At 43.0% G+C, this 13,543-nt stretch overlaps 1 protein-coding gene across 1 annotated transcript; it reads right to left on the bottom strand.

Annotated features, from left to right (window-relative positions):
* Positions 1-390: 390 nt before the first annotated feature.
* colgalt1b (collagen beta(1-O)galactosyltransferase 1b) lies at positions 391-13,232 on the bottom strand. The gene is made up of 12 exons (XM_058641475.1): positions 12,744-13,232; positions 7,585-7,695; positions 6,829-6,946; positions 6,109-6,243; positions 5,422-5,626; positions 5,233-5,352; positions 4,708-4,784; positions 4,525-4,631; positions 3,389-3,521; positions 2,929-3,056; positions 1,851-2,057; positions 391-1,746 (listed from the first exon to the last, which is right to left on the bottom strand). Exons 1-12 carry the CDS (start codon positions 12,959-12,961, stop codon positions 1,476-1,478), a joined length of 1,830 nt encoding a protein of 609 aa, XP_058497458.1. The 5' UTR covers positions 12,962-13,232; the 3' UTR covers positions 391-1,475.
* Positions 13,233-13,543: the final 311 nt, after the last annotated feature.

The following is a 13,543-nucleotide window of genomic DNA, read 5'->3' as shown; positions in this document are numbered from 1 at the left end:
TCACCTTCTCTTTCTTGTTGCTTTTATTATTCGATCCAAATTAAAACTTCCAATTGAGTTGAGCAGTAATTAGCAAACGATAACACTAAGATTTGATAGTGGAATGCTATTTTTGAATCCTCTCTGACCTCAAAGATGCAACAGGTTCATTTAAGTTGGAGAACTTACTGTATGTAGTCTGCAGTTAGCATAAAAACTAAAACAACTCCTGTTATAACTATAAAAGGCTCATTCTGAGGTAATGAAAAACAATGTGCAGACTATATTACAGTATATTATAAGTAGTGATTATTTTTTATTGACCAGTGTATTCCCATTTCAAACAAAAATGTATTATGTTTCTTTGTTTTTTGTTTTTTTTAAAAAAAAAAAAAAAGGCAAAATAAAACATTCATTATAAAAGTTTTTATTTCGTCTTTGGTAAAAAAACAAAGAAGAAAAGAAAAAAGGGAAAACAGAAAGACACATGTTCACGTTCAACAGATGAGAGACAAACATGTAAAGTTTGGGCTACAACTGCAAAATGTATTGTGGTTAAAAACAATTACAGGGATTAGTGTAGCTGTATGATTAAAGAAAAACACTAATACATTCACAAGTGACAAAAATAAGGATGGGTTCATTAATAACCTTTTAAAAAATATATATAAATAACACACTATAGCTAAGTGGAGCTAAAACGAAAGTCGAGCTAATACTCAATAAAAAGAAGGGGAAGAAGAACGCTGACCCTTGGTTTCCAAACCTGGGCTTGGGACCTTTATAATGTGTCACAAAATGAACGAGTGGGGTCACACCTATTTTGTCTTTCTTTCTCATGTTATACGGCACAATTATACTTTTTGAGTTCACAAAGAAATAGACTTTGGGAACCACTGAGATAGAAAAGTTTTCTTTCCTTTCTAATCACTTCAAAAAAACTCAACAAAAACGTCATTTTGGAAGCTTTTATATGGCAAGACAAGGCGACGTGAAATGAAAGTGGGCAGGTGAAATATGACCAGCAGTTACTTCTGTTTGAGAAAATCATTGTGTTTAGTAAAAGCACTTAAAGGGCAATTTATTTAGTTTAAATGGGGCCCGTCTGCGTAAATCTATTATCAAAAATAATAGGAGTAATATCAATGGACCTGGCTGTGCTCAAGGGATGTGTGTTGGATGCAATAAATAAAACAAAAGCTGCTCGCTGACTCTTCAAGAATTATTTATCACTGCATCTAATCTTCTCTCTTGTGAGAGAGATCAAAGTGTGGAAAGAGAAATGGACAAGGAAAAGCATTTGTCCTCAATCAAGCTTGTGTCCATCTGCTCTGCTTTCTCTCCCTCACCTCCTACTTTCTGTTTTATTCCTTCCCTCTTATCCATCCCCACCCCACACACACACACACACAATCACAGCTTTGTTCTGTCTCCCTCATCCTTATCTCTGTACACCAGAGTTCTCTCCCATTCCGCCTCATGACCTCTCCTCATGATCACAGCTCGTCCCGGGCGCTCCAGTTCTCCAGCTCCGACTGCAGCACATCCGAGTTCTGCGCCTCAAAACTCAGCTCCTCCTGCTCCTGAGTTTTCCTGGACTTGTCTCGGTCCCAGTCGGTTTTGACCGTTTCATTGTCCCACACCACCGAGGTCTCGGTGTCACTGATGTAGCCGGAGTCTCCCGTGTAATGGGTCGGGTAAACGAGGAGAGGCTCGGCAGAGAAGGCGTGCAGGTCCCGGTTCTCAAAGTGGTCCATGTACTCTGAACTGATGAGTAAAAGACAAAAAAAATGATTTTGTTCAAAGACACAATGATAAGACAGGTGAGAGGAATCCAGAGAAACTGAAGGGAGCGGACGGGTTACACTCACACTGGATGTTTGTCGTACATGACGGGGAGGAACTCGTCTACAGGAAGCATCTTACTCAGAGGATCGGCCCCGAGGAGCTTCTCAGCTCCTCGTAATGACAACATGTAGCCTAGCGTCCAGTAGGAGTAGTCGGCTTCCACAAGATTGTGTATGTTGGGTACAGACTTCTCTGGATGGTCCACTTGCATGCGCTTCCGTCCGATGTAACTGTGCGAGGAGAGGAGTGATCATTTCATAACATGGACACAAAATGATGACGCACAATCAAAGCTACCAGGTTCAGAAGTTAAAATGAAAACACAATATTCCATCATGATATTTAAGATAGTTAAGATAGTTAAGATATTCATGATGATATTTGACAGAATTTCAAAAGTAAAAGTGCTTGTTTTGATTGGGAATGATCTATATTTGATATTTATGACGCAAAATAAATAAAAAAACAACAAGAAAATGTAGTTTGACTGTAGTTAAAACACATATATATATATATATGTATTTAACGTAATGTTCAATATAATATAGATTATAATAATGCAAATAATAATTTTAAAAATTGCTATCAAAGCATATTTAGTATTATATTCTATATCACCTCGCTGGCAGCTGTGTCTCAGCCACACACGTTGTGTTTAAAAGGAGGTGAGGTCCCGGGGCCATGTTTTTATTATAACTTGATATTAAGTGGTGGGCTGCATGTGGTCCGCGAACCACCAGTTTGACACCTCTGAACCAGATCATCAAACTATTTTTTTACCAATTTAACACGATTTAAGCCCAGGATTGCATGTGTCATTTGACCTGTGGAGTAACATCAGCACCTTACTTCAGCATTACAGTGGCCCTTAGTGACTTGGCATGTCTGAGAGTGAAGATGAAAATGCTGGAGCACAGTATTTGGAGGTTGGGGGGTAAGACGCATCTTTTCTGCCAGTTTTTTGTTTCAGCTTCTGAACAGTGATGCTTGAAATATCATGTGTGACAGACGGACGGATTTCACTGCAGGGGGAGGATTATCCTCCATGTTTTACGACATTGTGCATGTTTTTTCCTCCCTGTTCACTGAAGCTCTACTCACATGAGGTCCCAGTCAAGCTTGTGTGTCGTCACCTCCTGCAGCAGCGTCTGGAGGCGACGTTTGAAGAAGACCTCGAAGCGGAGGTCGTCCTCGATGACCAGGGAGGTCTGCAGACCGCGGTCCACGATCTGAACACACACACACACACACACACAAATGGAAAAGCTTCACTAGCATCAGTAATGTTTGGACTCATCGGATCAGAATTAGTACAAATGAAGAAGTACTGTTTGTTTCCATTGGGGATATCATCCCTGTAAAAAAACACTGTTCTCCAAGAGAAACAGCAAAGGTATTCAATAACATACTGAACTTCAAAAGACGGGCACATTTATTAAAACATAAATAAAACAAACTGGGCTTTGCTCGCAAAATCCAAGCTACTGTTCTTATCAGCGGTAAATGTTATCGACCGCATACAGGTTAGACCACGAGGCCTGGACCTTCCCGAGCATCTCACCTCCTTCCAGATGTTGTAATGAGAGAGGAAACAACCCAGTTCACCCTTGGTGAGAGGTCGGCCGTGATAAGGGTCTTTGTACCCTGGCAGCATCTTAATTCCCATAGAATCTATCTCAGACACATTCAGAGCTCTGGGGGAGAGAAAGGAGGAACACAGAGATTAGAGGTGGAAACAATAAGTTATATGAACTCGATCTGTAGTGTGTGTGTGTGTGTGTGCACTTGTTTAGATATCTTTGTGAGGACCAAAAAAACCTTGTATACCCAAGGTAGTGAGGACATTTTGGCTGGTCCTCACATTCTGACACCCCTAAAAATGTATTTTTCAGGGTTAGACCTGGTTTTAGGGTTAGGGTAAAGGTTAGGGTTAGGCACTTAGCTGTGATGGTTAAGGTTAGGGTAAGGGGCTAGGGCATGCATTATGTCTATGAATGCTATACAAACGTGTGTGTGTGTGTGTGTGTGTGTGTGAGCGAGAGAGACAGACAGAGAGAAAATCTGGTATTCCTCACATTGTGGGGACCTAAATCTGTTTACACAGTCACATTATGGGGACTTTTTTTTGGGGGGGGGTTAATACCTGGTTTTAGGGTTGGGCACTTAATTGTGATGGTTAAGGTTAGGAATGCATTATGTCTATGAGGGTCCTCACTATGAATGAAGCAAGCATGTGTACAGTATGTCTGTGGGGAGGACAACAGGAAACAAAAGTGAGTGGGGTTGAGATGACATTATCAAATATGATAAACATGACACACTCTATGGTTGTTTGTCTCTATCTGTGTGTGGCCCTGCGATGGACTGGCGAACTGTCCAGGGTGTACCCTGCCTATCGCCCGATGTAGCTGAGATTGGCACAGCACCCCCCGCGACCCTCTGGCAGAGGATAAAGCGGTAGATGATGACTGACTGACTGACTGACACACTCTAATTACAGGGTAGGCTACATAAGGATTATATATTCCCCCAAATGAGATGCAAACTATGCATTGAGGGAGTCGGAAAAGCACCACGTGCACCCGACTACTGTTCACCTGGTTATTTGCCTCAGCCCTGCCTCCCTAGATCAATCTACTCCGCATGACTTGGGCAGTGTTGGGGGGGGGGGGGGGGGGATCAAGATGAGAAACGTACTTGCCATCCACAGCAGCAACAACCTTACAGCTGAGCTCCTGCTCGTACAGAGTTCTTAGCATTCGGTCACGCCGGTCAGACCGCCGCACCAGATTTATCATGAACACCTGGGTGAACACAAAGGCGACACATCTCACACACATGCTTCAGTTATTGAGTGTGTGTGTGTGTGTGGTTGTGTACCTCATCAAAGCCGATCTTGTTAGGCTGCTTGGGAGGAGGAGACAGGAAGCTGGAGTGCTCCAATGGAGGATTTTTCACTTTCAAAAGGGGAAAAAAAGGGGGGAAGGTTACAAAGAGAATGTAGGATGTGTCGGAACAGAGGTTTCTAGAGATGTGGTGCACGGAACCAACAGGAGCTGTGACAAAATTCAACCAGAGTTTATCATTTGCTTGGTGTAGAGAGAGTATACACAATGGATAACAAATTACAGGGAAAACCCATAACTTACAACTTAAAAAGAAATCTATACATTTGTGACGTAAGTAGACTTGTGCGTCACCGTGATGCCGTTGATGTACAATCTAAACGATCTTGGAGATATTATTAGAAATTTGAAATCCTTTAACATTATGGACAAATTAGCTCCTGTCCCAATTTATACTGTGAACTGGGCAACTACATATATTTGTCACCTTTTAAAAGTGTTGGGAAAAGTTTGGGAAACACTGATCATAAAGAGAAGTTGTATTGACGTCTTGACTCACCCATAACCTCGAGGTGTGTGTGCAAGAAGCTCTCCTCCTCATCCTGCAAGGTCGCGTGGGAGCGCATCGGCACTGGGAAGTAGCCATAAGTCTCCTTGTTGCACACATACATCTGCACATCTGAGACAGAGGAAATGTAAGAGAGCTGTTACACAGCTGGCGATTAAATAAAAACAAGTCTCGTCCCACCTGCCATGCGAGCTGAGTAGGCAAAGACGATGACGTCATCCAGAGCCCAGGTGTAGTCGGAGTGCGGTGGATAAAACGCGAGCTGACGGGAGGCCTCTTTCCGTAGGTCCAGCAGGTAGGTAGAGTGGACCATGGGTACAGCGAAGCAGCCCTGACGCTCCCGCTTACGGATTGGCATGTAGGCCGGAGTCCGCTTGTAGTAACCCTGCAGGTAAAAACACAAACTCCATGTATTGGTAATGTGTCTAGTCTCCAGTGGAGCAACATTTAAAACACAGCAAACAGGTCAATGTACAAACTGGATTTACTCGTGAAAGATAATAAAATGATCAATAATCAGGAATATACTGTATTTCTGAAAGTGATCTCATGAAAGTTGCGTCTTATAATTCCGCCGATGAGCTTGACAGTCGATTTAAATACAGCCGATATAAATATGGTTGCATTGTTCAAGTCCTCAGCTCAGCCCTTGTATAATATTGCAACATACAGTATGTACAGGTTAAGTTTAAATGTGACTTTGTATTCATTAATTCATTTTCTAATCCTACACTACAGCATTATTTTGTTATATAATATTATTCTTGTCAATCTGTCCATGGTGTACCCAGCCTTTCGCCCTATGTCAGCTGGGATTGGCACTGGCCTCTTGCAGGAATTGCATTTAGGAAGAAACGTCTGTATTACCTGTGAAGTCATGCCGCACCAGAAGTTGGAGTATGCAGCTCTGGACTCCATCATGGGAGCTACAATGGTCTTGTTCTCCATCATCAGCTTCCACAAGACATCCTGGTTGGTGAGCAGGTTGTCACAGTCAGCCACCTGCAGGTTGGAGGAAGAGGCCATCATTACTGACCACAATCACACACTTTTGGACTCTGAAATGATTGATTGAGCCACAGCGATCATGAGTATGAGCAGCTCCTGTCTGTTCGCTCAACAATGTCTGAATAAATGCAGCTCTGTGTCCAAAGAACGGCTGTTGACATTTTAAACCTTGTGCAGGTTTCTCACCAGACCAATTTTCCTTAAGCCATAACATCTGTCGACTAAATTATAAGCTGGTGAAATAAAAAGCTAAGGTCCCAATGTCTCTGTTCACTGTGTGGGCCTTTAACAGTTTTTAGCCTGAATCACACATCAGATACGTGTATAACATATGAATTCTGCATATAACAGGTAACGTGAATGTAAAAAATATGTATGAGCGCGTGAAAGTAGTTAAGAACCAGCCACCTTACTATTTTTAATCTGCTGTTTGTTGTCAGATTCTATTCTTCCCATGCAGTATAGCACACATGTAAACTGATTCTGATTCGTACGTAGGGCAGGAAAGTATTACAGTATTAAAGTAGTACTACATTATATTTTATAAAAAAATATAAAATTAAATGGTGGGAAACAGACCAGCAGGTAGTCGGCCCAGACCTCGCGGGCGATGTCCAGAGCTGCCTGACGGAGTTTCATCACATGTTCATAGCGGAGGTTATTCCAGTGCTTAGGCCCCAACTCATCTTCAAAGACACTGAAGCAAACACAGACACAGAGCATAACGCGACCATCGCTCTCTCTCTCTCACTCACACACACACACACTTCTAAGCATTCTACATCAGCTTCCAATGAGCGTCTAAGTCTAGTCAATGGGGGCCAGTACGGAGGAAAAGAGTGGGAAAAACAACTGTTCAGTTGAGGGTGAGCAAACACAATATTCCACCACCATATCGCAATTAAGATGATGATATTTCACAGACTTTCAAAGAAAAAGTGCTTGTTTTGATATGGATGGATGGATGGGTGTATACTTCACAATAATAACATATTTATGATGCGAAACAAATCTTTTTATTAGGAATGTTTTGTATATCAAAAATATCAAAACCTTGAGTATCTACCGATAGCAATATTATTCCGATACAGTCATTTTAGACCATTTATGAACTTTGAAGCTGTTAACAACACATTTGTGCCGAGTCATTTCAAAGATATAATTCTCCAATGGTGTAACAAATATTGCTCTCCCCAAAAGAAGAAAATAAACAGCCCAAACATGACTCAGCTAAAATGCTTTTGGGATTTTTGGACGGTACTGGTTCTGACAAGGGGTATGTGCACGCACACACACACACACACGCTAAAACGCACACACACACTAACACAGTACCTGGGTTCATCTTCAGGTCTCCACTCCACATAGTGATAGTCATTCTGCACTTTGATGAGCCACTCTCTGAGGATGGCTGTGGTGTTATCAGTGTTGTGATCTGTCGCCACCCTGTGGGAAGAGAAAATCTAATTTAAAATAAATAAATACAGAAATAAATAAGATCACATTGGAGTGTGCTCTATGACCTGCGGTAAAACCAGCTGTTAAATTCCAACTGACAAATCCAGGATCACTTTAGGATTTAGGGGCTGATACATGTATGAAGCCTTTGGACTTTTATAGTGCAGCTGTGATGAAATATGAACCCCGATGTTAAGATGAGACTCACAAAGACGTTTCTTTGTAACTTTGTTATAAAACCCCGCCTTTGCCCAGTTGCTGCAATCCCTGTGCTTTTCTTCATCTCTGCAGGATTCAATGATCACAAAAAAAAAGGATTCTACATAAACAGTGAGGCAAAAGAAAGGATGGGCACTGAAATGCTTGTTTTATCTTAGACTGAAAAATAAAACAAACGTCATTATAAATACATATCAATTATTGCCATTATTGTTTCTGGAGGGAAACAAATGTAATTTATAGCTTTTAATATATGAGAATTTGCAGATTTGTTAATGAATACATTTGTAGATGTCAACTTAGACTTTAGGAAAGTGTAGTAGTGATATTGCATCAGAAACAACAGAAACTCAATGTTACAGGCCAATTTTGAAACAAATACAAAGGAATCTGTGGGATCGTTATTAGTTCATGTTGAAAATAACATATTGGTATGAAGTGATTGCTACTTTGTTGAGCTACAGTGCACAAATAAGCCATGAAACCACATTTAGGTAATGTCTTGGCCACCTGGAGAACCACACATCTCTGACATCATGTCATCGGATAGAGTATTTCCGTGGTGGAAACAGGAGCAAATCCCGTCCAGTTACACAGCAACATTAGTATTCTTTTGGGGTTTCTGGCCAAACTGTTGTGCTGTCAGCTGCTGAGCAGGAGTACAGCAGGTTTCTCAGACACATTTCTGGTTTACTGAAAACAGCTGCCTGCTGCTGCTGCTGCTGCTTCTGCTGTGGGAAACTAAACTGATGAGAGAGGAGTGTGATGGTGCCGGTTGACTCGTGATAGAGGACATTTCAGGATGACATCCGGATGTGTTTGAACAGATGCTTTTATTAAAGCTTGGCTGAGGTGAATAAAAATGAGCGCCGTGACTTCACAGTGCGCGACGTTGCCTAATTCTGAAGGAGGCCTTCCCTGCGGCTGTGTTTTAAGCCCAAATCTAAACACATTTTCCACATAAGGATATTACACACGGGAGCAGAGCAGCTTTCCATCAATGTGCGTAGATTCCATCGGGGTCCCACATCATACACAATAAATCACGTTGTATGTTTTTTTATACAATACTTTCCCAAGAGACAAGTGCACACCTTGTAAACCGAGAGGAGCACCTGCTATTATAACTGTTTACTCTCTCTCTCTGTCGGAGACTCACTTATCACTTACGTGCATTGGGTCTTTGCTACGACCTTGGTTGCTATGGCAACTGGCACAGGGGACTGGTCCAGCAGGACCCTATCAGTGTCTTCACAGCTATAGCAGAGACACACAAGACTCCGCCGTTTTCAGGGCCTACACTTGTAAGTGACCTGTGGAAACAAACGCGACCGAGTGACCTTCACAGGCGGCAGAGGCGGCTGATAATTCCCCGCAGGTGTGTCACTGCGAGTGAGGCCCTTTAAAAACACACACATGCTCTTCAGAGCCGCCGTGAATATAAATAACTGCCGCAGTACTCGTCCAACATGTGAGACATCTGTCGCATCTCTGCCAATATCTCTTGCATTTCTCACCCAAACAGCGTCAAAGTCAGCACTGCACAAGCTGGTGCCCTTCGTAAGTCACCTGCCAAGTTTGATGAAGATGTTCCTTTCCTTTGCATTTACAGATCGATAGTGAGCAAGACCTGGACAGATCGGGTCAACAGGCACTCACCTTTAGATACAGCTGTTGTTCAACTACACATTAAAAGGGCCACGTATTGGCGAGAATGTTGCATTATAATACATAACCCAATACAGCTGTGATGATACACTATACTACAGTGACGAGGTTCATGACTGGGGAGGCACTCGTCGGATGTACAAATATAGGAAATAGAGCTGCGACTAACGATTATTTTCATAATCCATTAATCTGTTGAATATTTTCTCGATAAAATATATAGTTAAAATAAGTATAGATAAAATATCAGAAAACGTTGATCGGTGTTCGTCAAATCTGGAAATAATGATGTTCTCAAATGTCTTGTTTTGTCCATAAACCAAAATGATTCACTTTGTTATCCAGAGCAAAGAAATGAAGAAAATACTGACATTTAAGAAGAATCTTAAACAATCAGAAATCTTGTTTTAATCATGAAAAAAGCTTTGAACCGATTACTCGATTAACAAAATAGTTGTCGATTATTTTAGTAATCGATTAATTGTTTCAGCTCTAATAGGAACCTAGAATAAAAGCTTATAGTTCAATTTTGACCTTCATTGAAACATTGTTAAAGAGCTTTTAATTATGGATTGTTTAGCCCCAGTTACGCACATCACTTGGAACACTGACACTTTATTAGGTACACATAATACTTAAATAAGGGGCCATTGAGTGTATGATGAACTCAAACGACAGACTCTAATGGCTTGTGATGATACCAGTATTATACTGATTTACGTACTATGCATCCGCACATTTGCTCTTCACTCTCTGAAGGCCTTGTTGTCGTTAAAAGCAGAGTTTGACAGAATAGAGAGACAGAGGCTGAGAGAGAGAGAGAGAGAGAGAGAGAGAGAGAGAGAGAGAGAGAAAGAGAGAGAGAGAGAGAGAGAGAGAGAGAGGAGGCAAAGCATTGGCCTGTTGTCTGTGTTATCACAACAAACCCCTCAGTGTGTGTCTGGAAGGGACAGAGACACAGACTGGCCGCGAGAGCCAAAGAATGTGTGAATACGACAGAAGTGAATGCAGCGAAAAATCCCTCTGATGTCGAGAGTGACGGCCGGCGTGCTGTGGCTGTTCGTTTCCCACTGTGTTAAAGCGGCACTTTTACACAGTAGTGCCGTCCCGACGCCTGCATGTGATCGACTCGTCTCCTTACACCTCTGACTGTTGTGAAGTTGTGAATGAGCAGATGTATAGCAAGTAAAACTGATTTATGGAAATATTTGCAACAACTTGCATGCCAGCAACAGAAGAGCCTACAGGTATGAGGGAGATGAGAGGGGGGAGATTTATAAAAATGAAAATAAGCAACCTGTGCATGTCCCTGCAAAGCAAGCCCTCACCATCAGGCAGTGCTTTGTGTCAATGCTTGCCAAGTCCTTTACAATCTTATCTTGTCATGCCGATAACTGCAGGTATCAACAGGTGTCTGCAGCCAGCAGCTAAGTTTATGTCTCTTTCAAGATGCATTTCAAAACTTTCTATCAGGTCTTCCACACAGGGAAGAGACACATACTGGAGATCCACGATCAAAGCTGCACAGTAAACGGAGCTTATGCTGCCACATGGCCACAGTCAGAGCGACACACACACACACACACACACACACACACACACACACACACAGAGATGGAATTTCTGGCTCAGATGGGAAAAAAACACAAGGCTATTGTTTGTTTTAAGAGACACACAGACAGTTGAATGTCTCATTTTAGGTCCTGCTAAAAAAAAAAAGAACCTTTGATGCCTTTTTTTTTCTTAACCATAACCATGTCACTTGTTAAGAAATAAAATTATAACCAGCCATTCAAACATTCAGCTCATTCAGCTCATTTTACATTCTGACAATAGTTTATTTTTCTGATCTCTTGTGGTCCACCTGCAGTACATTCCTGGCCCATCAGGTAGCTGTGGCCCACGCTTTGAGAACCAATATCATACTCAAGGCCCATGGCCACATTTGGCCCACAGTACAAATTCATATGTCTATCAAAACTAGACTACTGGTGCACAACAAACCCGTTACTGATACCACAAATCCCAGACTGAATGTCGATAGCTGATCTGTAAATGTCAGCCGTCTCCTGCCCTTTTGCTGACATAGTCATTAGTAGCTAGCCCTCATCGAGTCACGTGGAGTCAAATTTAAGCAAAATGAAAGGTTGACTCTGAAAACAGGGACCGTAAGGAGCTGCTTTGGCCATAATTAAAGAATATAACGTAAGATTACATGGAGAAAGAAACAATGCGACGAGGATCTGGGCTGAAGCTCCAAGGAGGTATATGAGACAGAAAAAACTAGTTTGGCCGTTGACTTGGACTTGGACCCACTTTTCAATCCTCAAGCCCTCTCTGTGAATGAGTTTGGTGACCTTCAGATGGAAAGATTGACTTCATCTATAAAAACACATCTGGACACACTGCAGCAGAATAAGAGGAAGTGAGCAGTGCTGTGCTGGAGAGGGGAGATGAGGAAGAATGGGGGCTGGGTGACAGTCACACAGCCTGGGGTAAAGGACGGTGAAGCACCTTAAGAAGCTTTTAACTGACGTCTTCACAGACAAAGTTCGTTGCACGAGGGTTATCTAAGATTGTTTACTGCCCACGAGGCAACAATTTGAAACATTTACAACAACAAAGCTGATTTCGTTTCCTCTCGAGTCTGCAGCGCAAGGCGAAGATGTGGAAGTTGAGGAGGGAGGGGAGGGAGAAAAAGAGGGGGGGGGGGGGGGGGGGACTGAAGGGGCGATGAGAGAAAGAGTGAAGATCTATGACTGAATGGAACTTTTCATGGGCACAGCTCTGCTGACGCCCCCCTGCCTCTATGCGCCGCTGCCGTGGCCACGGTTCTTGACAGACGCCCGTGCGTAAAAGCCACGCTGCTCTAACGTGTCCTCGTATGACCGCTCATTTATTTCTTATTAGCAGATATAAAGCGTTCTAGATGATATCACAGCGGCACCAGCTGCTCACAACCCCACTGATTTTCCTTTCTGAATAACTGTCTCAAGTGCGTCCCCATGAGCCCAGAGTGACGCTAAAACAGCACCACCGACGTGATTTCATATATCCCTGAATAGTCATCTTACATAAGAAAAGTTGAGACATGTTTTGATGATAATAATAATGTAACAACGCACTTGTTTTATTATTACGACACTCACCACAGCGCAATGCGGTCCTTCGGGTAGTTCAGGCGCTCGATGGCACCGAGGAACAGCGGCAGGGAGTGCGCCGAGTTGCGGCAGACCAGGGCGATGACGACCCGGGGAGCGAGGAGCGGAGACTCGGGGCTCCAGCGCTCCTCGGGGAAATATCCCCGGCACAGGCCCGGCAGGAGAACGAACACCAGGGCGGGCAGCAGCGAGGTGACCCGGGGCATGGCAAGGGAGAGGAACTCTGTGCTGACGCGGCGGACAGAGAAGGACGCTGGGGATGAAGAAGCTGAGTGTCCCGCTGTTGTGTTATGCCGACAGTGGATACATGGCGGAGGAACAGGCAGGCATTAAAGGGCAGGTCTGTCCTGCCGTTTAAGGGGAACAACGTCGGTGCTCGTTGAATGCAGCGCGGCGACAGTCTTCCTGTGTCCAGTTTATGCCAAAATACACCATGTCAGGCGGATTCTACCAGGTTTGAGTGAACACTAAGCTGTTGTTTTATTTTATTTTGCAAACACCGTGTCATTTCTCGCCGGGCTTGTCCTCCCCTTTAAGAAGAGATCCAGCTGTAGTCCATATAGGAAGCGAATCGAAAACCATGGGCGTGTCCAATGTGTTCAATATGCTGCAGGCCTGTCTGACACAACCCAGAAAACCAAGAGCTCTACTCAACTGTACAAGAGCCTTAAAATGTAGTGAAGTTGTCTCACCTGTGTCCTAAAACCAAAAAATAGAGCATGCAGTGTTAAAAGATACCATACATCCAATGTCTACCGCTTTATCCTCCACATGAGGGTCGTGGTTCC

The sequence above is a fragment of the Solea solea genome, chromosome 10 (assembly GCF_958295425.1).
Source record: "Solea solea chromosome 10, fSolSol10.1, whole genome shotgun sequence".
Classification (NCBI taxonomy): domain Eukaryota; kingdom Metazoa; phylum Chordata; class Actinopteri; order Pleuronectiformes; family Soleidae; genus Solea; species Solea solea.
The sequence above is the reverse complement of the archived record's forward strand: the minus strand, read 5'-3'. Positions and strand labels throughout refer to the sequence as shown.